Source organism: Ailuropoda melanoleuca, chromosome 8, assembly GCF_002007445.2.
Source record: "Ailuropoda melanoleuca isolate Jingjing chromosome 8, ASM200744v2, whole genome shotgun sequence".
Taxonomy (NCBI): domain Eukaryota; kingdom Metazoa; phylum Chordata; class Mammalia; order Carnivora; family Ursidae; genus Ailuropoda; species Ailuropoda melanoleuca.
This window is the reverse complement of record NC_048225.1, coordinates 114186479-114214166: the sequence shown is the minus strand read 5'-3', so window position 1 is coordinate 114214166 and position 27688 is coordinate 114186479. Positions and strand designations below refer to the sequence as shown.

Here is a 27688-nt window from a genome sequence, read left to right as displayed (position 1 = left end):
AAAAAATGATACTATTAGGTTAGAAAAGAAAAGCTCGTTCATTAAATCTTCATGAATCCAAATAATTAGGTAGTTTTCAGAAATAGCACTCTAATTTTTGACTCTATCTTTTCAGGAAAGTTGTATTTTTAAAAAAATTACAGGCATTTTGATTAAACCATGAGTATATTTTGGAAAACTCAGGAATTGTTTGTTTGAGTATGTATACCCTTAAGTTTCTTTGTGTGACCTTGATCTTCCATTACGTCTGGATTTTCATGTGATGTTTATGTTCGTTCAGATTTGGCAAGGATCCTGGTAATCTGGGAACGCTCTTTTTTAAAAATGCTAATTAAATGCACAAGATGATTACCGAAGTCTTGTTCTAAAAGCATACAGCATTTTGACTCATCATTGAAGATTACTATTCTCTGAAGGGCTGGTATATTAAAAGCAGAAATAGGCAATATCTCAATTTGTAAAATATAATGGCCCAAGTCTGATGGATTTGAAAGTATACCACTCTGAAGCATGAATAGATTTATTAGATAATTATTGATGACCTAAAATGTCACCAGAACTTGACTAGGTGCTGGGAATATAAAGACGAACAAGATATTGAATTTTCCTGTCTTTATGTGGATTATTACATAGTAGGAAAGGCACACTATTAAAGGAACAATTACAAAGTTGTCTGTTGAGTGCTAAGATAGGGTAAGTGCAGTAGGAGTTAATCAGGTGAAGGAGTGAGAGGGAGAGGAATTAGGTGGGTGTGACAAAGGTCTCTAATAAGAGAAACAGGTGTGCAATGGCCTACAGGAGAGAGGAACATGGCACCCTGAGAGAACTGACAGAAGGACAAGTGAAGATTATAAGAGAAGGTGCTAAGAAGGAAGGTAGGGGTCTGATCTAGAAGGCTCTGTGAACCATGGTAAAGAGTTTGGCTTCTATTCTCAGGTTAATAAATACCACTTAAGGGTATTTTACAAGAAGGAGACATAATAAGTTTTATATTTTTGAAAGGCACATCTGGTTATAACGTAGAGAATGGATTGGAGAGGGCCAGAAGTAGTTTGGGATACTGCGGTAGTCCAGCTAAGAAATACTGTTCGAGTACATTTAAGATGGTGTGGATAGAGAGAAGTGGATCTAAGAGATACGTGGAGTGGAAAGTGACAGCATTTTCTGAGCAAAGTGTAGGGTGTAAATAAGGGAAAGGGAGAGTTAATCCTAACATTCTAGTCTGAGCAACAGAGTCAATGTTGGTGCCAGCCATTGAGACAGGAACACAAGAGGATCAAACCTTAGGGAGAAAATGGCAAATTCTGTTTTGGAAATGTTCACAGTATTTCCAAGAGACATAGGAGGAACTCTTGTGGGCAATTGGACATAGTTCTGAAACTCCTCTCTTAAGAAAAACCTTATTGTGATGCCTCAGAATAGATCAGTATCATCTATATACTTTAGTGATATCTTATGCTTATCACAATTTGTAAGTGCATATTTATTCCTATAATTATTTAATTAGAACTCATCTTACCCACTAGATTGTAAGAAAGCTCTGTGAAAGGGGTACAATGTGTATTATGCTTGCTACTGTATTTATCAGCACTTAGCACAGTGTTTGAAACATGGTAATCACTTNTAGATCAGTATCATCTATATACTTTAGTGATATCTTATGCTTATCACAATTTGTAAGTGCATATTTATTCCTGGAATTATTTAATTAGAACTCATCTTACCCACTAGATTGTAAGAAAGCTCTGTACAATGTGTATTATGCTTGCTACTGTATTTATCAGCACTTAGCACAGTGTTTGAAACATGGTAATCACTTAATAAATGTTCATTGAATGATAAAGAAGAAATTTCTAGATTAGAGAGAGAAATTCAGGAGTCATCAGCATATGCAAATAGAAATATTCTAGCAATACTATACATTCATCTAATTTTTAATTAGCCCATGGCAATATCCATCAGAATGTGTTTTTCTTTAAGTTATTTCTATAGTCTCCTGATATTGAGCCAACTTTAGTAATATTTGAACAGAGTAGAAAACATAATGTTTAAAGGGGAATTGATAGTCTTGAGTTTTATTTCAGCTTCATCCAGTGGTCTTATATGCTACTCACATTTACTTTAGAACCCCCCTACAGTTCAGATTTTTTCTTATATAAAATGGCAAGAGAAAATTTCTAAATAATAAATTGTAAACTACAGGAATTACCTCTTATTTCTAATATATCCAAACATAGTCAATTTCTATTTTGCTATTTGAAATAAAAAATAATGGCCATAAGCAGAGAAACATTTGCTTTTAATAATGTTAACTATAGAATAATAAATTATATTTAGAAGTGTCCTTTTTTTAAACAAGATTTAGTTCTTGAAAAATATTTCTAATACTACATGCCTACTTGCTTCCAACTGTATAACCATCATCTACCTCATACGTAAACATTTCTCATATTTGATTTAGACTAAGTGCCTAGTCTTAGGAATAAAGAAAAGTTTTAAGTTTAGGAACAAACTCTTTCAAAATGTATGGGCCCCAACAAAGCAGAGCTTTTTAGAAGTATGGTATTATATAACAGATGGGAGTTTAATGAAGTAAAGCACAGTTTGTAACAGGTTCATTGTTTCATATGCTCTGGATCACTAAATTGGCAGGTAGAGATGAAAGGTGCATTAAAATGGACGTCCCGAAAATTATAGAATTCCCTCAAAGGAATACAGTCTTTAATTTTGAATTATGCAGCTGATTTTAATGAACTGGAAGTCATAATGCATAACCTTTCTCTGATGCAGGAAGGAACTGTGAGCTATGTAAGGATTACTTTTTCCGACACATTGGTGCGGATCCTTCCGCCATTGATGTTTGCAAACCCTGTGATTGTGATAAAGTGGGCACGAGGAAGAGTGGCTTCCTTTGTGATAAGGTGAGTTTTCGGTATTGAAGGAAAAGAATTGCTCGCTTTCAGAAACTAATTTGGGCGATGTTCTACCAGTGAAATTGAGGTCTGTGTTTATCAGGAAGTCCAAGGTTTGTGTGTTTGCTTTTCTAAAAGATGGTTGCTTTAGAAGTGCTCCTGTGCAACTTTTAATGTGAACTATAAGGCTACGCACGCAGGTAGTTCTTTGCATATAAGAAAGGCTCGTTTTATTTTTAATTTAAAAATTGTCAAAAATATTGAGAGGGAGGTGATTCCAAGTAAACTAAGAAGTAAATTGAGTATATGTCTTGGCATTATGCGTGAATTGATATTAATAAAAGTTACTAAATAAGAATGGTTTCTCTCCGAAGTTCCATAGAAAATAGTATAACAGAGGTCACTTCCACATCCAAATGGAAATTATGATAGCCCTACTTCTAAATTTCTTATTCCTACTTTCTCTCTTAACAATACAATGGATTTTTATAATTTTATACTTTTTTTTTTAACCAATATTACAAATATTGATGTTTGACCTACATGAACACAGATTCTAACTGACCTGGGCCTATCTAGCAAAGCCTGCCTCAAGCCAGAAAAAAGCAGTTCAGTATTTAAATGTGCTATCTTCATCTGGAGCATTTTACCTGTTCTGATAGTACTAATATATAACAATATATAAAGGGCAAATTTACTTTAAAGAATCAATTCAATGATTGTATTAATTTTTAATAATTACATATTCCCTTGTAAATAATTGAAAATGCACTGGCTAGAAATGTAAGCCCACAATCTAGTTAATTTTTTTTTTTTTAAGTTACAGCATGAAGATACTAAGTTCAAGGCAAAATATATTGGTCTTATAACTTTCAGCGTACATTAAAAACTGCTTTAACAAATAAAAGCCAAATATAAAGTAGCCCAAAATAAAGTTTTGAAGAACTTCAGAGTGACTGTAGTGTGTTAATAAAAGAACATTATGTCTTATTGGAAAGCTGAAGAGTAGAAAAATCATTAACAAAGATAATTTCTACTATTTTTATTTTTTGATATTGAAGAAATAGTTTCTGAGAAAGTCATATTACAATTTTACACATTTCGATCAGTAAACACTGAGTCTTTACATATGTCCTCTTTACAAGTCTGCCAAGAATTTTCAGCATGGATGTCTTTTGCTTGATATTCAAATCTCAGCTCAAAGATTGATATATCTTTTAAGATATCTTTACTGACCACAGAATTACAGAACATTTTCAAATCACTTGCTTTTACATTACCCCATATTATTTCCATTAAAGCCTTTATGAAGTTAATTTACTTCATCTTTTTCTGTCCAACATAAATAGAACAGTTTCAGTAATATAATGAGCACCCAATAAGTATTTGTTTAATAAATTTTGAGTGACTGAAGCTCATAGTCAGATGGTCATTTAGAATGATTATCACAATATGAAGATTATATAAAATTTTCACTTAAATAATTTTTCTCCCTGAAGATCCAAGGTCAAGGAACTTCAGTGTATAGTACTGAAAAAACTGTGAACTAAAGTTCTACTTCCCAAAGTGTTATTTACATGTCTGCTTCTAAAAAAAATTCATTAATTCATTTCAAGTATAATAATGTACACATAGCAGACACAAAAAGAACAGTAAATTAATCAAAATAAAGCAAGACTGACTATATTAATATCAGGTAATGTGGAGTACAAACAAATAAAATTTCCAGAGACACAGAGATATTATGTAATGATAAAAGGATCACTTAAGCAAGAAGACATAGAAATTCTAAATGTCTATGTACTAAACAGTGGAGTTGCAATATATATGAAGAAAAACTGAGAACTGAGAGGATAGATATTAAAAAAAAAGAACTTCAACCTCTCAAAAATTGATAGGAAAAAGAAAATTATCAGAACTCAACAATGTCTTCAACCAACAAGATCTCACATCTAATGAACAGTCCACTCAACAACAGAATAGATATATAATATGCATATACCAAGATATTGTAGGACATAAAGCAAACTTCAATAAATTTAAAAGAACTAAAACCATACAGAACATGTTCTTTGACTACAATGGAATTAAAATAGAAATCAAAAACAGGTAAACAAAAAATATCCCCAATCACTTGGAAACTAAACAACACACTTCTAAATTATTCAGGGGTCAAAGAGGAAGTCTCAAAGGAAATTAAAAAGACAGTGAACTGAATGGAGATAAAAATGCAAAATATTAAAATTTGTAGATGCAGGTAAGGCAGTGATACAAGGGAATTTCACAGCATTCAGTGTTTCCTTTAGAAAAGATAAAGTCTCAAATCAATAATCCAAACTTCCACTTCTGGAAATAAGGAAAAGAAGAGTGAAATAATCTCAAAGCAAACAGAATAAATCATATCATAAAGTTAAGAGCAGAGATCAATAAAATTTAAACAGAACAATAGAGAAAACCAATGAAAAAAATGGATCTTTGGAAAGATAAATAAAATTTACAAGCATCTTCCAAGACTGACAAAAAAAACCACAGATTACTAATAACAGAAATGAAACAAGAAGTATTGCTACACATCTTTACAGACATTACAGTATAATAAGAAAATAACTACCAACAACTCTACACACAAACATTTTAGTACTTTGGTGAAACGGAGCACTTCCTTAAAAAATATAAACTGCCTACTCACCTAGTATGAAAATCAATAATTTGAATAGCCCTACAAATATTAAGGAATTTGAATTCATAATTTAAAATTTACAAAAAAAGAAATCTCCAAACCCAGCTGGTTTCACTATAAAATTCTACCAAACACTTAGAATAATTAACATGAGGTCTGTATCTATTACAGCAAAATCAGAGGAGGGGTGACTTCTTAACTCATTTCATGGAAGTATTATCCTGATATCAAAACCAGACAAAGTAATATACAAGTTACACTTTTCAAAGTAATATTCAAGTTATTATAGCAAATGCCTTTCAAAATCCCAAAAAGATCTTTTTGTAGGTATAGATAATAGGATGCTAAAATTTATATGAAAATATTATAAGATANAGACATTATAGTATAATAAGAAAATAACTACCAACAACTCTACACACAAACATTTTAGTACTTTGGTGAAACGGAGCACTTCCTTAAAAAATATAAACTGCCTACTCACCTAGTATGAAATCAATAATTTGAATAGCCCTACAAATATTAAGGAATTTGAATTCATAATTTAAAATTTACAAAAAAAGAAATCTCCAAACCCAGCTGGTTTCACTATAAAATTCTACCAAACACTTAGAATAATTAACATGAGGTCTGTATCTATTACAGCAAAATCAGAGGAGGGGTGACTTCTTAACTCATTTCATGGAAGTATTATCCTGATATCAAAACAAGACAAAGTAATATACAAGTTACACTTTTCAAAGTAATATACAAGCAAATGCCTTTCAAAATCCCAAAAAGATCTTTTTGTAGGTATAGATAGTAGGATGCTAAAATTTATATGAAAATATTATAAGATAAAATATCTTGGAAATAATGTTTCATAAATGTATAGTATTTTAAATATTTTTATTTTATATCTATATATTAAAGATAAAACATAGTATTTGCATATTAGTTTTAATGTAGCTAAAATAACTTCAAACAGGGGGTTAAATTGGGGAATCACTTTATGTAATTGTGAGGCTTATTATATAGTTATATAAATCAAGATTGTGTGGTGTTGGAGGAAAGGTAGACAGATCAATGTAATAGAATAGAGAAATCAGATATAGTCCCATATAAATATGACCAACCAATTTTTGATGAAGGTATAAAACAATTCAGTGGAGGAAAGATAGTCTTTCAACAAATGGCCCTCTAGCACTTGCATATTCACAGAAATTAATACAAAATGAATTACAGATTTAAGTGTAAAATGTAAACAAATACAACTTTTAAAATATGAGAGAAAATTTGGGGATATAAGCCATTTTAGAGTTCTTAGTCATGACACTAAATATATAATCCATAAAAGAAAAACACTGATAAATTAGACTTCATCAACTAAAACTTTTGCTCTCAAAAGAATCTCTTAAGAAAATGGAAAGGCAATAATGAGGGAACTGGATGTAATGAGCACTGGGTGTTAAACGCAAAGGATGAATCACTAAATTCTATCCCAGAAACTAATAATACACTACATGTCAACTAAACTGAATTTAAATAAAACATTTAAAAAATGAAAAGCAAACTACAGACTGGGAGAAAATTTTTACAAACCACATATATAAGAAAGAAACTATATTGAGAATATATAATAATTCAACATTTAGAAAATGACAAACATAGAACAAAAGTGCTATCTAATCAGAAAATGGCCAAAGATATGGAGACATATCACTGAACAAGATATGCAGATGGCAAATAATTCCAGAAAAAAATCTTCAACATTTTCCATTAGGGACATGCAAATTAAGACTACAATTAGACATCACAATGCAACTATTATTATAACTAAAAAGTGACAATTCCAAATACTGGCAAGAATAAGGAGAAATTGGATCACATATTGTTGATGGGAATATAAATTGGTGAAGCCACTCTGAAAAATAGTTTGAGTTTTAAAAGAACAAAGTAAACATTTATCACACAACCTAGCAATTCTACTCCTGGGCATTCAATCCAGAGAAATGAAAATTTATGTCTGTAAAAACCTGTACATATATTTTAATAGTAGCTTTCTTTGTAATATTCAAAAACAGGAAACAGTTAAAAGGTTTCTCAGTGGGTGAATAGGTAAGCAAATTGCAATACATCTATACCACAGATTACTACTCTGAAATACAAGAAAAAAACCCACTAACATACACAACTTGGAGATCTCCGGGCATTATTCTGCGTGGAAAAAAAAAAAAGTCTACCAGAGTCATATTCTGTATGATTCCACTTATGTAATATTTTCAAAACAACAAAATTATAGGGATGAACAGACTAGTGTTTGCCAGAAGTTAGGGATGGTGAGGGAAAGGAGATGGGTGTGAGTATAAATGAGTATCATAGGAAAGATCAATGTGGTGATGGAACAGTTCTGTGTCTTGATTGTGGTGGTGGTTATACATATATACACATATGATAAAATGGCATAGAACTGTATGAACACGTTGTACAAATGTCAAATTCATGGTTTTGGTGGTGTACTATAATTGTGTAAATGTAATCATTGGGGGGGGGATCTGGCAAAGAGTATATGAGATTCCTCAACTATCTTTGCAACTTCCTGTGTATTTATAATTGTTTTAAAATAAAGTACTACATATAAAAGAAAGAGATAGATATAAAAAATAATCATATTGACATTATCAGGAAATAATGTTGCTTGAAGACAGTGAAGAATTATATTAAAAATTCCAAGGGAAGGCATAGTGAATATTCAATACACACTTCTAATCAAACGATCACTTCAGTATTAAGTTAAAATCTCTTTTTGTATTAATAGATGGTCAGAATGTTACCACTCATCAAACCCACATTAAAATAGTAAATATACAAAATGAAAAAAATACAAGACAGTGGGCAGCATTAAACACAAGAAATGACAGATAATTATGATCCAAAAGAGTAAATATAAATCAAAATATATTTTAAAAGAATCTAGTGGTCTTTATGCTCTAGAAATATGCTTTCTTTAAGTAAATATTTGATGAATTTTTATTCTTAAATTATTTTTTTGTTTTGTTATAAATAACATTTATATGCCAAAATGGCAGTCAATTTTGTTTATATTGGGTATGAAGATCAACCCATAGACAAAGAATAGGAGACAGAATGGCTATAAAATGAAAGAAAAATAATATAAAATTGAATTTCTGTAGATGGATGGGTAGATATAAATTTGAAGGTGATGAATTAAAAAGGAGAAATAGAAGAAACTTAACATGCATTATTGTCTCTATCTTTCAAGTAGAAAGTCAATAGGTATTATTAGGTATGTTAGAGTTCCAAAAAATAGCCAGTAGAGAGCTAAAAATAATACAACCAAAAGTTCAGTGAAAAACTCTCTGTTTTCCCCCTAAGATCAGGAACAAGAAAACAATGTCCCCTGTTATCACTTCTATTCAACACTGTACTGCCAGTTCTAACCAGGAAAATTAGGCAAGAAAATGAAATAAAAGTCACCCAGATTGAAAAGGAGGAAATAAAACTACTTCTATTTGTATATAACACGATCTAGTAGATAAAAAATTCCAAGGAATTCATTAAAAAGCTCTCAGAACTGATAAATAGTAAAGTTCTGCAAGGTTGCAGAATATAAGATCAATATACAACATCAGTGGTATCTCAATATACTTGCAATAAACAATCTTGAAATTAAGAACACAACTTCATTTAAATAGCATCAAAAGAATAAAATACTTAGGAATATATTTAGTAAAAGAAGTCTAAAACTTATATTCTGAAAAATACAAAATACTGTTGAAAGAAATTAAAGATCTAAGTAAATGGAAAGATATCCCATCTTCATATATTAGAAACTTAATATTGTTAATGCTCTACAAACTTATCTACAGATTCAACACAACCCTCTTAAAGCCTAACTGGCTTCTTTGCAGACATTTTTAAGGACATTCAAGGTGCTTAAAAATGGACAAAACAATCTTGAAGAAGAATAGAGTTGGAAGACTCACATTTTCCAATTTCAAAAAAACCACAATGTTGTAGTAATCAAGACAGTGTAATGTGGTTTAAGGAGATGGATAGATGATAGATGGATAGATAGATAGATGATGGATAGATGATAGATAGATAGATAACTACAATAGAATTGTGAGTCTAGCAATAAACCCTCAATTTTACATTCAGCTGACTTCAGACAAGGGTGTCAATGAAGAAAGAATATGATGTTGGGACAATTTCATTTCCATATGCAAAAGAATGAAGTTAGACCCCTATTTCACATTACAACACAGTCCTGTTTTTCACAATATTAAATGTAGAGTTACTGTATGACCCAGCACTTTACCTCGTAGGTATATACCCAAGCAAAATGAAAATATATACCCTCATATAATCTTATTCATAACATTCATTACTGCATTATTCATAATAATCAAATGCAGAAATAATCCAAATGTTCATTACCTGATAAATGGATAAATAAAATGTGGTATAACCAATCAGTGAGATGTATCCAATGCTAAGAAGAAAAAAAGTACTGACACATATTACAACATGTACTTTGATCTCAGGAGTGGGATTAGGGGAAGAAGAGGGACAGGAAGAAATAAAGCTTTTTAAGAGATGCTGCCATATAATATTTTTGATGTACAAAAATGTAGTTTAAAAATGCATAAAAGGAAAAACGTGCTTTAAAATGTTAACATTTTTTCTTTGTTTTAAAAACATTTTTCCTTTTTACTTTTTTCTCCCCCTAATTTGCTTTGTTGATAATTTTTATAGGCAGATAGAAATAAAGAGAATTTTCATTAAATCTGGTATGTAGACAGAGAGGAATATATAGGAATCTGAATGTAGACACATTGATAGAATGGTTTTGTGAATTTAAAACCTCCTCATTGTCTATCTCTAAATCACATTCATATTTACCTTGATTTTTTAAATTATTTTCTTATGCTCCAAGTACAGATACAAAGTATATGGATTATTATTAGGTGTGGAAATATAGTGTCAAGTACATTTTGGCTAAATAATGTTATAAAAGATTTCTAAAATGTTTTTTGTCATTCTCAATGGGATAGCAGAATACACACTAAAAAAGTTGTCAATAATGTCAGAATTATAAACTGAAAAGTTGAATTCAAGGACATTTAAAAAATTCATGCAGTTCCAATCCTTAATAATATTAGGGAACATACAAGGAAATTAGGCAGTAGTTCAAGTCTCATTTTGTTATAATAACTTAGGAATCAAGCCAGCCCCAAATGGCCTGAGTGACTATGTCATGCGCTCTGTGTTCTGGAAGGGAACTTTCCTTTTGGCAGTTGTCATTTGAAACTCAATCCAATCTCATAAGATATGGCATGTTTGCCTTATTCTTCCATAAGAAATGTTATAATTCTTCCTCATGTGAGTGCCAAGATCTTGAGAATGGCATGAAGTAATATTCTGAGTCACTAAATCCTAAAAATACAGATGCCAAAGTCAAGACACATAGAACATCTAAAGAATAATAATAGTATTAATATTAATAGGAGAGGGGAAAATAGAAAAGAGTGATTACTATTATTGTGGAGTCCTTAATATAGAGTCCTTGGATCCCTGGGCTACCATGGATAAGTTTTAGGGCATCCATATATATATTTAAATTTATGTAGTAGTGTGTCTGTGTATTTATTTGTTTGTTTGTTTATGTTTCTCTGAGGGAAAAGTTTTCAGTATCTTCATCAGATCCAAAACTATACATGAGCCAAAAAAGATGAAAATTCATGATGCTGGGGGGAAAATAGGTCCATTTATCTTAAAACCAGCCTTGGCTATTAGCACAGATACTTATAATGCAAGTTTCCCAGGATGTCACTGCACTTCTTGTTTCCTTTGAAGTCATTATATGAGTTATTTGACATCTTTTCTGAGTCAGAGGTTGACTGTTCGTTCTTTTTTTCTCACCTGTGACTTAAGTTTAGAAGAACTAGATAGAGCCTCATGCCAGATGATACTTAAAAAAAATAATAAAAGCATTCTGAGATATTGGAGTCATCCTTAAAGTACATATATAGAGAGATCCCGGTCTGTTGCTTATCCAGGGTGGGAGCAAATTGGCTCCAATCTGCCCCTCCTTTGCCCCTGCCCTTCATGTTTGCTGGTGTTCCTGGAGTACTTGCTACAGCCACCTACACAAGTAATGCTGATGATGTGAAAACACTCAAGAAAGTCTCTAGTATGACTCATGGTCTGAGTCATGCAGAGGGCATTCAAGAAATGTCCCAGTGTTTTCCTTCTTGGGATTTTCTCCATTCTTCTTACCTTCCGTCTTTCTTACTTTGGTATGTTCTTGTCTCTGAGAAACCATGAGTTAAGCTGCAACAGTCAAGACATTGGAGACCACCCAGAGCAGTGCTTCTCAAACTTGTCATGTGCACGTGAATATCTCCGATGTCTTTTTAAAAGGCAGATTCTGATTCAGGAAGTCTGGATTGAAGACCAACAATCTGCATTTGTGACAGTCCCCAGGGGATGCCATTGCTGCTGATCTATGGACCACTCTTTAATAACCAAGTTGCTAAATCACTATCAAAGATGTATATGCAAAAGAAACTGGATGTAGGTGTGTGAGAGAGAGTGGGATAAACATGAATGTGTTCTTACGCATAAGTGTATATAGTTGGATGGGAATGGGCTTACTCTCTTCTATCTTCCTGAATCCCATTTTGAAATCAAATGGTTTTCTAAGTTTTCCATATGACTGAGCCTCACTTAAATTATAGTCGAATTGTACTCTAAGCTGTGTCCTCAGAATTAGAGAAACTGAACTAAGTGATTTTTTTTAAAAAAATTAGAAAAAAAAATGGTAAGGGAATCTGAAAGTTGGCTGAAAACTGAAAATATAGTTGTAATTATATAAAAAGAAAGAAGAATGGTTGATTGTAATGCTCAATAAGGCATCAATAGCCTGCTGCATTAGAGCCAGAACAGAGAGAGATGATTAAGAGACATTAAAAAATAGATTAATAAGGNAAAAAAAATTAGAAAAAAAAATGGTAAGGGAATCTGAAAGTTGGCTGAAAACTGAAAATATAGTTGTAATTATATAAAAAGAAAGAAGAATGGTTGATTGTAATGCTCAATAAGGCATCAATAGCCTGCTGCATTAGAGCCAGAACAGAGAGAGATGATTAAGAGACATTAAAAAATAGATTAATAAGGCAGGAGACTAGGGGTTGGAATGAATTAGATGAAATGGAAAGGCACCAATGAAGGAAGTATTTCTAGGTCCAACCCAAAGAAGGTGGAATCATGAGGAATAAGGACCCTACTCACGAAAATTGATTGTTCTGCCAGAGGGATAATTTTCAACGAAATACATTTAAAAAAATGGAACAGAATATACTTTCTCTACATAATGTACAATGTCCTGCAGTTCATCAATACTTTCTCATCTGCTCAGAACTAGGTATTTGTCATCAATTACCACAACATGTCCAAAAGTCACTGTGTGAATTTTTCAGAAATATATTACCTTATATTTTGTGTTACCCACATGTTAAGGTGTACAAATAGAAATAATGCATACATTTCCTCAGTGCATGAAAAGTGTGACCTCGGATAGTATGATGGATGGATATTAGCTATTCACATTATGATGGTGAAGGATATGAAAGATGGGAAATTTACCTAGAACTTAAAGACATGAAAACTTGGGCATAAGTTGTGGTCTCTCATTCAGAGACTTAAGGAGAGATGAGTAGTAATATTTCTCTTGCAGCTGGAACACTGAGTATTAACTGACTAATCTGAGAATGTAGAGGGCCAGATGCAAAGGATACCCTAGCACCTTTGTTGCTAGGGTATAAATGGGAAAAGAAGGGGAAAATGGATCTGGTCTATCGATAGAGTCTCATACTGAAGAAGAACCAAGGTTATGACAAACTTCCTGGAGGTAAAATGGATGGAGCTATACCTGAGGTGGGGTTCCCACCCTCAGCCTAATTTGAGTTACACATGTTTGAACACAGCTGGCATCTCCTTGGGAATGATCTTATCCCAAGGGCTATGGTATAAAAACTCGACCAAATAATCATACCCCAGATATTTAGGGCTAGATTCAGCAATGAAAATAGAGTTGTCAGGGATGTTAGGCAATAACTGGATATTGATTTAATTAACAAGTATAAGATAATAGGATACAAGGTCCATTGCATTATTACTCGATAGTAGTTAGGATAAACTAAACAGATATATCAAATAGATCCCCAAATTACTAGTGGTCCAAACAATACAGGAGTTTATTTCCTGTTCGTCGAACTCCTCCAAGGTAGCCGTTCCAGGTTGGTTGGTGGCTCTCCTCCAGAAGACAGTTTAGGGACATAGCCTACTTCCATTGTCTGGCTCTGCCTTCCTCTAGAAAAAGAAAAGGCAAAGTGGAGAAGTAACTTTTGCATCCTGAAGGTCTTGGTCCAAAAAAGGAATACATCGCTTCTGCTATCGTTCTGTTGGTGAGAGCTAGTTACATGCCTACACTAGTTATGTGGAAGGCTAGAAAAATGTTGTCCCTGGCTGGGAGCCATGTCCTAAATACAACTGTGTATTATGAAAGAGGAGAATGGATCTTGGTAGAGAGCCGGCCATCTCTGCTCTGTGCTCACAAAACAGAAGGTAGCCCAAGAATGAGAAGGATGTTCTCTTTTACGTACAGAACACAATAGCTTCTGTTTAATGGAAACCCTGAGAATGGAGTGCCTCATCAGCACCTTGGGGTTACCAGATCATTAATTGGAGGCAGTGCCTGCTTGGGGGTAAACCCTGTTTAGTGGCAGAGGTATCAGTGGAAGTTGGTCTGCTAAAACTGTGTCAACACATGTCAGCAAAAGAGGACTGGATATGGGTGGGAGGAGAACTGGCTTGCATGCAAGGTGAAAACATTTGTTCATGAGCACATGTAAGAGAGAAGACTCGGCAAATGCGTGAGAAGTTAATCATGGCCTCTCTAGGTGCTTCCAGATAAGGAGGAAAGCATAAAGAGCAACAGCTCATACAGACCGTAGGTTTTAAAGACAGTTTCAAAATATGAGTGTTTTAAGACTTTTAGCAAAGGCAACCACCATAGGATGGATGGGTGTGTGTGTGTGTGTGTGTGTGTGTGTGTGTGTGTGTGTGTGTCTGCATGTGTGTGTATCTTCTTGGGTTTATGATTAAAAGGTGAAAACATTTATTTATTTAGATATGAATATAAATAAAGGTATGGTAAGTTTGTTTTAAAAAATAGTCACTACATCACTGACCCTTTATTAGTGTGTGTGTTTTTTTTTTTTAATAATACCGATTCATTCAGGACAGATTATAGGCAGCCTCCTTTCTCCTGCCGACTAATGTGCTGATCCTTTCCAGAGGCAGATGCACTCCCAGTATCAAGGGTGAACCAGTGGCAAGGCGCTAGCTCCCTCAGTGTCATGCAGGACTGGGGAATATTTAAGCTCCTAGTGAGCTGAAGGACTGGTCTCCACCTTGATCTACCTGCATGAAGTTTTGGTGCTGTGCATGGGACTGCCACATTTTGAAATGCATAAAACAGATTGGCAAGTAGTTGACATATTGCTTAAAATGCATGAGGATAAAAATTCATCTGTAAAATTTCATAGGTTCTGTTTGTTATGCATTTGTCATGTGTGAAGGATTATGCCAAGCACTTTTAGTCAATTATTTCAGTCCTTACCAAAGTTGGTGAAGGTGTTATTAATTTATCTATTGTGTAGTTATGGACATGGAGCCTCAGAGAAATTAGGTAACTCCTCCAAGATCACACAAGCAATAAAGAGGTAGAGCAGAAATTCAAAACTCGTATTGTTTGTTTCCAAAGCTCAACTTGAGTTTAGAAATGCTGGGTCTTAACTTAAATGTCTATTCTTAACACTGGTGCATAAGAGAAACCCACAGCTGATTACTTATCTGGATATTTACATACTTTATCTAAAAGTAGGAAGGAAAGATAGCCGTTTGTTTCAGGATCATTATTCCAAATCCTACTAATTTAATCCTAACCACTAAAAAATTTCTTAATATTTGGGAAATAAAAATTGTACATAATTGGCAAATTAATTTCTTGGAACCAATATAATTCTCAAATGGAGATTTGGGTGATATTAAAGAAGTAATATAGCTCCCTAGTGCTTAGTTTGTACCAAGGATTCAGCTTATTATCTTACACATAAACTAATTTGAATATTTTGCAAAGGTATTTTCTTTTAAGCCTGATTTATTTAGTTTCTTTATCATCTCATATGGGCACCTTCCTCTCAATATATTTGAGATTTACTTTTTCACTGGTTCAACAAACTAACATAATAGTAAGCAGGCATTCTATCGTGTAAATTCACAGCAACTTTGATCACTTTCACCAAAATAAAACATAATCTTTAAAGAAGTTAACTTTCCAAACCGCATATTTCTACACGCCATTAACTATAGACATACAAAATGTATTTATTCATGTTGGAAATACTTTTTAAATGTTACTGAGATATTTCATATTGATAAAGTCCAAACACCATCTTGTTAATAACTACTGTATTAATTTTTCAGCAGCTTACAATAAGACTATACTGTATAGTTGTGCCATTCAGCTAGATGACATTTATGAAATGTTCTAATTTAACATGGTGACATATACTGCGTGCATCTTTCACAAGTTATAGCTTCTAATCTCTGAGCAAAAGAGACCTAAAACAAACAAACAAAAAAAGATGATGCAATATGAAATTATACCCCTTTGAGAACTAGAAGGACTATAATTATAGTACTTCCTCTTAAAACCATTCAAGTATGTAACATTGCTGGGAACAACAGTGTGCGGGGAACCTCTTTACACTCTTTCCGTCTTGAACACTCAAAGTATTGAGAAAAAATGTATTCCGTTCCTACTATGACTTTGAGCATGCTTCAGTATTTTACCTTTTTGCACTACTCCTTAGAGATTGTGGTGGGGAAGTTTGGAAAGCAGCTTCTCAGAAATGCCTTTTGGAGGGGAAGGGAAGCTATAAAAATATACCAGCCTGACAAATGATAGACATTGTAGAATGGAAAAGAAAACACATCTTGGTTTTACACCAGTGTAGAAGGCTTTCTTCTCAAATGAGTATTTTCGACAGCTGAACAAGATGATAAACAGCAGTACCACAAAACGCTTAAATGGAAACAAGTATTATGATGTACAGTATTCACCTGGCATTCTCTAATTTGTGATATTTATATGTGGCAGAAACCACTGCAGATTCATTTATTTATTTTTGAAGTACAATGAGTATCTTACAAAGGTAGCCTGTTATATTAATGTGGACATTTCTTAGGGGAGTCAGAAGCTTAAGGAAAGAAGTATTTATACTAGAAATATGTAGTAGTTTTTAAGGGTCCACATCTTAGAGCTGAGCTAGCTCCTCGCAGTGAAAATATACTGTGTAAAGATCAATTGATAGACAATAGATGGATGGATGGATGGATGGATAGATAGATGTATTTTTCCTTAGAAGCACCAGAAATTCTGCAAATGATTAGATGTTTCATAAATGCTTTTTTAAAAAAATTGCTAAAATAAGTCTATTGTCAGAATTTACATTCAGAAATTTAGTAGTACGAATACCTCAATATTGACTTAGTTCTGGAAGACGATGTTTCTTTGATGCTCAGGGATGGACCTGACAATAATTTAATAAGATGGATGGCTAAGAAGAAAAATGAGTAAGACTGAGTCTCAAGGAGCACTTGACTTAGTGCAGTGATAGAATAGGTAGCAAGGACTTCAAGAACTAGTTCTTAAATCTTAGTGTTCATAAGAATAACCAATGCAACTTTTTAAAAATGGAGATTCCTGGGCTCAACCTCCTGGGACTTTTAATTCTATAGGTCTGAGTTATTTGGTTGTGGATAATCGAAGAACTCAACTTTGGAATAAACTGAACATATGTTGTAGAATTGTGTATCCCAAAATTCTCAGTATTTAAAAATGGTATTGCTTGATTGAGATAAATATTTTGAAAACTATGAGTATATAGGTTTGTTGTTTGTTTGTTTGTTTTACTTTAATAGAGAAGCATTTGGGGCAGGTAGTCTATAAAGAATCTGTTATAGTCACAACTAATTCTCTACCAAAATTGAGTAGAAATTGCGATTTTTATAACTCCTGTTATATTTGACAGTATCTCCTGAATACATTTCAGTTCCATAACAACTGACTTTAATTAATTTACTTTATCAATAAACAATATATCTCAGGCATACTACGATGTACTAGGCACTGTTCTAGTCAAGGTGTACATAATAGTAAATAAGAGAAACAGAAACCAGTGAATTAAATTTATCTTTCCTGAAATGTCTTGTTTACTATTATTATTTTAAAAGAAACTTTGTAAAGATTTATTTTTTTTCATTGCCAATGATAAACCCATCTTGATTTTAGAATTTCTGTTTTTAGGTGGGTATTGTATTAACCATCAACTGTGCCCTTCCACGCTCAATAGTTTCTCCTAAGTGTGGGGCCTTGCCATGGAAGTGTGCCCTGGTTAGTCTGTTTTGAGAGTTCATGGAAACTGGATTATTCCAGACTTCAATTCCCACCGCATATCTCTTGCAATAACTGTTGTTGGGTCAATGAAACGCCTTTTAGATTCGGTTGTCCATTCTCAACTTGGTACAGCGCACTTGGGTTCTCTAGTTTTTAGGTCCTTCAAACGTCAGATGCTCTGTGAATTCTGTCTGCTTTCTCCCCCACAGATGATGATACCATGCAGATCTTGTGACTATTGATGGTTTGTTCCCACTTGCTACTTTTTGGGGGTTTCTACGGATAGCTGGTCAACTACTTTTGTTATAAATATTATTCGTGGCTTTTTTTTTTTTTTTTTTTTAGTTTTGCTATTTAGTTCTGTCAGTATGTTAGGATTTGGAAAGACTTAAGGACTCTGTGACCATATAATCATTACCCCTGATTCTTCTGGAGTCTTTCAATTTTTATTGCCTAATTTATATATCTAAAGTATATGGAAAAAATGCAAGCCCAAGCGAGCTCTTGTTGTTTGCCTTCTATTGTGATGGCTCCCATTTCGCCTTTTTCAAACTACTTTATCAATCAAAGCCTATTCCTCCCTCTACTTTCCACTTCCTCACCACAACGCTCAACTGCACTAACTCAGCTTTTCCTGTACTTATCCAAACTGAGTTCTTTATGGGTAATTTAAGTCTCTTATGAAACTGAAAAAGAGGCCCTAAAGGCAAGTGGGAATGAATGGCAAAATGACTCTTCATCAGGTAAGCAGCCAGGCATTAATGTGAAGCTGACTATTTTCTGAGCCAGAAGACTAATGATGGGAAAGGAAAAGTAAGCAAACGAAGCCCAGAGTGAGTTGATGAAATGGGGAAAGGAACACTGAACTATCAGCCAGACAGAAGTTGGACAAACGGTGAGAATGAAGAAACTTAAAGTTAGTTCCTTGAAAAGATTAATGAAATTGATAAACTCATCAGTAAAAAGGAGAGAAAATGCAAATTGCCAACATCAGAAATTGTTAAAAAAAAAAAGGACATCACAGCATATTCTATAAATATGATATCACGAATAACTCTTTCTTAATTTGACATCTTAAGTGAAATGGACAAGTTAACATGAAACTAATATAAGAAGACATAGAACATTAATACAAACCTAGGAAGAAATAGAAAATCTAAATACTTCATACAAATTAAAGACATTGAATCTGTAATCAGAATTCACATTACAAAATTCCCTTTCAAGAAAGAAAACTTCAGGCCCACATGACTTCACTGATGAATTCTTTGATAACATAAAGTAATGAATCCTATCAGTCCTACATAAACTTTTAGAAAACTGAGAAGTATATAGTTGCCAAGTCATTTTGTGAGGGCTACCTAACCCTAATCCCATAACCTGACAAACCATTTGAAAGAAAGTCTATCAGGAACAAAACAAGGATGTTTTCTCTTACAACTTCTATTCAGAATTCTAACAGAGGTCAGATGTAGTGCAAAATGAAAAAAAGAAAAGGCAAATATAGCTACAAATCCCTAGGCAATGTTTCCAGCCAGATTGCTGCCATCCAGCCCTTCCTATAGAAACTCTGGGGCCATCACTGAGGTAACATTATGTTATGAGAGACTAGAGAGGCACGGTGAGGCCACATCATGGGTTTTGGACTTTGTTAGGTAAGCAATAGGGAGCTATTGAATATCCATGAGCACAGGAGTGACATAGTGGTGTTCCTAGTGTGGAGGAGGCATTGGAAGCAGTCCACCCCAGTGGGGAGGAGTAATGTATCACAAGCCTTGTTTAGCATTCCTAGTACCTGGTGATAATAAAAAGCAAAACTACCTTCACTTGATTTTAACTTTTTTTTTTTTTTTTTTTTTTACAGAGTGTCCTCTTATTTTCGGAATCTGCTTCACCTAAAAATGTGACAGGAGTATCATTATCAGAATTGCACTAGATGAAAATTTGATAGTTTATTAAATAGATAAGGGGAAAGGAACAGATTCGTAGAAATGATTCTCTTTTTTTTTTTTTAAAGATTTTATTTATTTATTTGACAGAGAGAGACAGCCAGCGAGAGAGGGAACACAAGCAGGGGGAGTGGGAGAGGAAGAAGCAGGCTCCCAGCGGAGGAGCCTGATGTGGGGCTCGATCCCAGAGCACCGGGATCACTCCCTGAGCCAAAGGCAGATGCCTAACAACTGCACCACCCAGGAGCCCCTTGTAGAAATCATTCTATATGTACTTGCTGGGTACCGATGGCAATTCTGAGGGAAGAAGTGGTGGGAATTGAGAGATGTTTCTCTTGTAATGTGACCTTATGCAACTTGCAAGATGCGTATTGTGTGGCTGTGTGTGAGCAAACATTTGTTGAATAATTATGTGAATGCATGGGTTCCTCAATGGGAAAAATGCAAGTTTAAGAATTTCTATGAAAGAAAAGTCTATAGTCTCTATAAAAGAAAAGACTATCCTGAAGAATGTACTCACCGCTTAAAAGACGTCTTTTTTGCTCTCATTTGTATTTCTTTTCTGTTCAAACAATACCTTCCAAATCCACTTTAATTTTCAGGGAAGGCTTCCTGTTCTTAAACTTTTGAGTTTGCTTTTCAAATTCTTACTCTGCTTGGCAACATCAACGTTATCTCATTGGCTTTCAGTGAGCTCAGTGAGAACACGTAATCTATAGCAGCTAGATTTTTTCTACCGCCGGCCAGAAGAGTACATGGGAAGACATGTATTTCTGCTGTTTTAGAACTGTTGCTTTAGGTTACTTAAAATGTAACGTACATTACAAAGAAACTCTGATAAATATTGACTGTGCTCCCCTAATTTGTTAATTTTGAAATCATACTTCATATTTTCCTTAAACACAAAAGAAATCAGGTATGGGTTATCCAATGCCTTGAATTCACCCTGATGGAATTCCATCTCTTAATGGAGATGAGAGCTGAGAAAGCTAAGATAATTATTGCAGAATCTTATTCTTTTCGACTGTCACAAATGCCTCTGTCAGATTCATGGTTTGAATTGTCACACAATGGACTGTGTGTATCTACCATTGCTACCTAGCCTGGTGCAGCAGGCTTTTGCAGTATGGTCCAAAATGGAGAGGTCCTGAGTGTGGTCACGAGGCAATGTACAGCAGCCATTAGCAAACATCAGTGCTCTTCAGAGAAGTTCGCAAAATGGTAGCTGGAGTGCTTGCCTGATTCTGCTCTGTGCACCCGTCTCCTCACAGGCACAGGCCATTACCCTGACTTCCTGCTGGTATCATTAGATTTGTAACTGATCATAAGCAGAGTGAATTTAGCGCAGTGGCCATGAGTGTGGGCTTAGGAGTTAGGCCACTTACTACCTGTCTGCCTGAGGTTTGGTTCCTTCTGTAAAATGAAGTGTCATGCATTTCGCAAAAGGTAAAATGGCTAAACCTCCCGCTGTTGTGGTACTTCCGTCGTAATGGGGTTTGGGGAGTAGATGAGAAAGATCAGTATCAGTCAATGTAAAAATAAGTGAATTTCTTTACTAAGTAAAGTGCCATTGAGGAAATTGGACAGTGTAGAACACTGTGGGAGTGCCATTTTAAGGAAGGGACTTGCCATTGCTTATATATAGTCAAGACAGGTCTCATCAAGAATGTGACATTTGATTTAAGACCTGAAGGAGGTAAGGGAGTTAGTTGTGTTGAAATCTGGGAGAAGAGTCATAGGTGGGGGGTGGGGGGGGCGGCAGTCTATGCAAGCATGCTAAGGCGGGAACATCCCTAATGTGTTCCAGGAAAAGAAAAGAGGCTATGTAGCTGGAGGGGACTTCCAAACCTTTCAGGATGCAAATGATTGCACGGGATGCAAATGATTGGCCTTTTTACTTTGCAAGTGTCTGCCACACATCCGTCAAGTATTCTCAAAGGGTGAAAATGTTTGACCATCAGTCATTTGATGAATTTACCGTATTCATTCAATACCGGCGTGAAATATAGTAATTGTCATACGTTATCTTTACCAACCACTTACTGATGATCCACAGATGATACTAGATACTTTTAGTTTAATAATCTCAGTTAATCCTGACAACAGATGTAGATATAGTTATGCTCATTTTATATAAATAAACTAAGATTTAGGTAGATTTAGGGGGCAGAGTATAGTTTATACTGTGACTAGTAATTATGCTACATCCAAATGATTAAGGAACTTACACCATTTAGTTGAGACAGGATAGGAGTGAGTGTTAAATTCTAAGGCACGATCGCATAGTGCATAAGCACGCAGGATTGCAACCATACATAGAGCCCTTGGTTTCCATTTAGGCTAGGCCTTGGAAAAGTCACTTCATTTTCCTTTGGATATTATAATGCCTCACAGGATTATTTGTTAATAAATAGGAAAAAATGCATAAAGCATTGTAGCACTCTGCTTGCAATATTATAAGTGATTCTATGTGTCAGGCATCCTGTTGGATCCATGAGTGGTAGAAAGGTGCGCAAGGTTATGGCCCTTTGGTTGCTGAGCCAAACAGTACACTGGGAAGCAGTATTTTCAGAGAGGCATATAATAATTATAGGTTAGACACTAGAAAATTGCAGGATGGTATAATACAGCAATAAAATGCTGTAGGATAACAGAAGAGGGAAACATGCTTTAACTTGGGAGGAACTCAGTTTTGGAAAAGGCTGGAAATGGGTAGACATCAGCTTCCCAAAGGAGAGGCCATAATGCCCAGTGAGTTAGGGCCTGCGCTCGACTTTTTCCTTCCCTTGCGTTATCAAGGTGGACGCTTGTGCGCTGTCCTCCCTTTAGCGAATAAACATGCTGCTGTTTCTTCCATTTCAAAACACTTTTGATCCCTATTCCTCTCCAGAACCCTCTTTATGGATCTTTCCTCTATCCACATTTGCTCCCTTGGTGATACTTAACTTCAAATGTTATCAGTACACAGGCAATGTTAAAGTGAATTCCACACTCATATTTTCAATTAAATACTCAATATCTAGCAGATGTCTCAAATTTAATGTGTCCCAAACTGATCTCCTGATTTCCCTCCAAGTCTGCTTCACCCATAGCCTTTCCTATCTTGGTTAATGGCAACTCTGTCCTTCCAGTTGTTCATGTAGAAAGCCATAATATCACTTTTGAATTCTCTTTCTCTTAGCAGCTATGTATAATCTGCCAGCAAATCATGTTGCCTCTGTCTTCAAAAATATCCATAATCTTTTACTCTGCCTGTATTTAATAATTTAATAAAGGTAAAATAATTTAATAATTAATGTTGAATAATTCCTTTGCTTATGTCTGTTTAGCTTTTTGTGTGTCTCTCCCTAATTTTCCCCCAAATGTTGACATCTTTGCTACATGCCTATGTATACTATTTTTTTAATTTTTAATATGTCCAGGTACAACTATTCCATTTGTAGAGCCCCACCTTCTTCAAATGTTCCATCCTGTGGATTAATCTGGACCAATGGCCGTCTGGGCCTCCTGCTCAGCTATTAGCCTGAGACTTTCCACATAGTTCTGAATCTTCATCTCCTTGATCCCATGCTTTACATTGTTGTTGCTATTGTTTGTTTCCTTTTTTATCTGCTGGAGTCATATCCTCCACTAGCTTCCTGAGACGGAGTTATAATTTTTAAATCCTTCCATGCCTGAAAAATGTCATTGTTCTTTCCTCACTGATAACTGATAGTTTGACCTGGTTTTGAATTCTAGATTGGCAAATAATTTTACTCACAATTTGGAAGTTATGATGCAGTGTTCTGGATTACAATAATAATGCAGAACACTTCAGTGATATTTTATAGTTCTCTTATATGGGATTTACTGTTTCTGGAAAATTTTGTCTTTTTAAAAAATTTCCAGTATTTGACTACTTTATGGGATTGTATGTGATGATCCCCCCCACCCCCGATTAATTTCGCTAACACATCATGAGCCCTTTTAAACTGTAGCTACATGTCTGGAAAAATGTTTATTTTGTATTAATTCTTTGGTAATTTCCTCTCTCATTTCTTTTCTACTTTTGTCCACCTGGAAGTGCTCTATTTTTATTTTGCTTTTCATCTCTATCTTTATTATTCTTTCTCAAGAATTTTCTCAACTTTCTCTTCCAGCCTTCTTGAGATTTTTATTTCGCCTAATGTATTCCTTACTTCACAGATTGTTTCTTTCTTAAGGCTTTTTGTTTTCTCTATTTTTTAGTGAATACTACTTTTACCTTACCTTTCCGGGGATAATAATTACAGGAGTGTATTTATTTATTTATTATTTATTTATTTCTATTGAAGTATAGTTGACATACAATGTTACATTAGTTTCAGGTGGGTAGCATAGTGATTTGACAGCTCTGTACATGATGCTCTGCTCACTACAAATGTAGCTACTGTCTGTCCCCATACGATGCTATTATAATACCATAGACTATATTCCCTGTGTTGGACCTTTTATCCTGTGACTTTTGCAGGGCTTCATTATTTAATTGGGTTAGTGTAAATGTATTCTACCAAAGAGCATAGAAACAGAAAAATGTTGTATCTGACTTTTTGCAAGTGTATTTTTAAAGGGGAGAAGCACACCCTTCTTACTTTCTACTTCTTGGTGGACAGGAATTAGTCTTAGAATTTAAGTAGATTTTTATGTATCATATGAATGAAGCTGGGAGTGCCTGGGTGGCTCAGTTCGTTAAGCATCTGACTCTTGATATTGGCTCAGGTCATGATTTCAGGGTGCTGGGACAGAGCCCCGTGTCAGGCTCCATGCTCAGCGGGAGTCTGCTTGAGGATTCTCTCTCTCCCTCTCCCTCTGCCCCTCTATGAGTGTGCTCTCTCTCTCTAAAATAAAAATAAGTAAATACTAAAAAAAATAAATGAAACTGAGCTGTACAGATGTAATTTGTATTTTCAGGTGAATTTTGAGAAACTGATTACAATGAAAACTTTTCATAAAGCTACAAAGCATTTTTCACTGACTTTTAAGCCACATTTTAAGGTATAGCTCATTTAAAGACAGTATAATTTATATGTGTTATACAAACTTTTAGGTTAAGGAAATGGTAGTAAAATCATGTTATCTTATTTGCAGCAAAGCGTATATCAGAGACCTAGTAGATTTTCATGATTATATATAACACCCACCAATAATTGCCACTTATTTTTGCAGATCAAATCAAATCTCTGTCTTGAGTAATGATCTGGATTATATGGGACTGGATAAGAGTCCAGTGGATAAGAGTGGGGGGGTGGAGACGTAGCTGAGTACAAAGATCATTCGTAGTCTTTGCGTATCTTTATGTATCCTTGATATCGAGGGTCATTGTTGATCTACAATTACACCTGGTGCGTGTATACTCTTCTGTTTTTCAGAGTATTCAACATTTTTATATCAATTATTTTACCCTTGTAAGTAATGACTCCAGTGTATTCCCTATATCACAGATGAGGAAGAATGAAGCAGTGTTAGATTTCTTAAAATTCCTTAATTAAAAAACCCTTGTTTACATCTTTGTAACTGAGTATACCTGCGATGAACAGTAAATCAGACATGGCTTCCTACATGTAGGTTTCTTCCCTGGGTGATAAACCTGCCAACAATTGTGGAGAGCTGGATTCAGTTCATGTGAAAGGAAATTGGGGAGAAATGTCAGTGACTTTATAAGAGATTTAATTTGATGTCTACACAGGCATCTCTTTTTCAAGTCCTAAGTTATTCTTAAATTTCTCATATTAGTTTCATATTTTATATGCATATGTTCCCTTCTGAAAAGTTTAGGCTCTTGATTATCTTTTTTTAACCAACATAGTATTATTTATGTGTGTAGTAGATAAGCATTATATATTTTGTGTATTTCATTCTCAAACAGGAGCTTGAAGAAGAAAAATACTCCTTTTCTCAGCTGTTATTTTACTTGACAGTGCTCTGAAACAAATAACTATTTTTGCATTTTTTACCACAATATAAATCAGCTAAATATACTTAAGTGACTAAGTCATGTTACAAATGAACCATAAAGATGCTGAAATATTCCTAAAAGCAGAATTGTGTGCGTGTTGTTGTTGTTTTTAAGTTATCAGGGTCTGTATCAGTAGGCACAAATGGTTCTATTAACAAGGAACTTTATTTTAAACATTGTTAAGACCTTGACAGGATGATATTATTATAGAAAGGTCCGTCCTTAATTTAAGCACCATGTATCAAGCAAGTTTGGGTCAATGAGATAGTAGATGAGGGGAACAAAAAACAGAGAGGTAAAATTGCGAGACTAAATTAACTGCCGGCTCTTTTCTATTTTCAATCTCCACAGGACTATATTTTAATTTCTTTCTATGGTGCTTAGTGCTTAATTCCACGTTTCCCTTTTAGTCCCATGCTACTGACTTCTCTGGGGTTTATTTTCATTCAGTTCTATATATTCACCCTGCCAAAGCTTCCCATGTTTTGTGTCAGGAGGAAACATACCTTATTACCTTCTTGTCTGTTTAAAGTTTTTTCTTTTTTTCCTCCCTCCCTCCCTGTCTTGTACCTAATGAGCAAATTATCTAAAAATAGATATGTTCATCATTCTACAAAATGTTGTCTCTCCTCTAGATTGGAGGCCAGTGTAATTGTAAGAGACATGTGTCTGGCAGACAGTGCAATCAGTGCCAAACTGGATTCTACAATCTACGAGAGTCGGATCCTGATGGCTGCAGCCCCTGTAACTGCAGTTCCTCTGGGACAGTGGATGGAGACATTACCTGTCACCAAAATTCAGGCCAGTGCAAGTGCAAAGCAAATGTTATTGGTATGTGTAATGCAGAAGTTTACAGTCACATCTCTATTACCATCTGGAATAAAATTCTCTATTTGATTTCTTAACTGAAGAGTAAAACAAATTTCCTTGCTAAAGGCAGGCTGGAAAAAAGAAACAATTTGGATGAAATTAACTGTCTAAAATGATTAAATTAATAATTCTATCAAACTACAGCTTGAAGCTTAGTTTAATCAACCCTTTAGAAGTTTCTTTATTTTGTAGATGCCTTAGTTCACATGGTCCCATACTAATAAGTCATAGAAAAAATATAATTTGCTTACTGCATAGATGTTTCTTTTAGAAAATTAGCACTTTTTCAAAATGTTTTACACTTAATGAGTTCTAAGCAAATCATTTCATGCTAGTTTTCTTAATAGACCAAAATAAATGGATTTTTTTCAAAATATTCTGTGCTACAGGGTCCTTTGTGATAAATCTTTCCATTTTTTTCTATTATATTTCTTTGAACTGTTCCTATGAAATGCAAAATAAGTCAACATAATTCCACAGATCATGTATATTGGTAGGGTTAGTTATAAAGGGCCACATAATTTTAATTTTGTAATTCAGTGCCAAGCTGATTATAATAAACAGCTACCTTCAGTGTTATTTATCATTTTTTTATACAAGACCTGCTTTTTTGTTTGTTACTCCCACAGGTATTTTTCAGAAATTAGATTTGATTATAGCAATTTATTTCATCCAGCATTTTTGAGGGGAACCACAACCACAGAAGGACAAAATTTATCAAGTGCCCAAAATGCACTGTGTACATATGCACTTTGAAATGTTGATATATGAGAA

The 27688-nt window shown here is 34.3% G+C and overlaps 1 protein-coding gene across 1 annotated transcript in view; it reads left to right on the top strand.

The window, feature by feature from the left end:
• Nucleotides 1-27688, top strand: part of USH2A (usherin) — a 729748-nt gene that overhangs the window by 94920 nt on the left and 607140 nt on the right. Inside the window, exons 10-11 of the mRNA XM_034667668.1 lie at nucleotides 2791-2921; nucleotides 26680-26875. Of these exons, the coding sequence (XP_034523559.1) occupies nucleotides 2791-2921; nucleotides 26680-26875 (327 nt within the window). The remainder of the gene's footprint in view (nucleotides 1-2790; nucleotides 2922-26679; nucleotides 26876-27688) is intronic.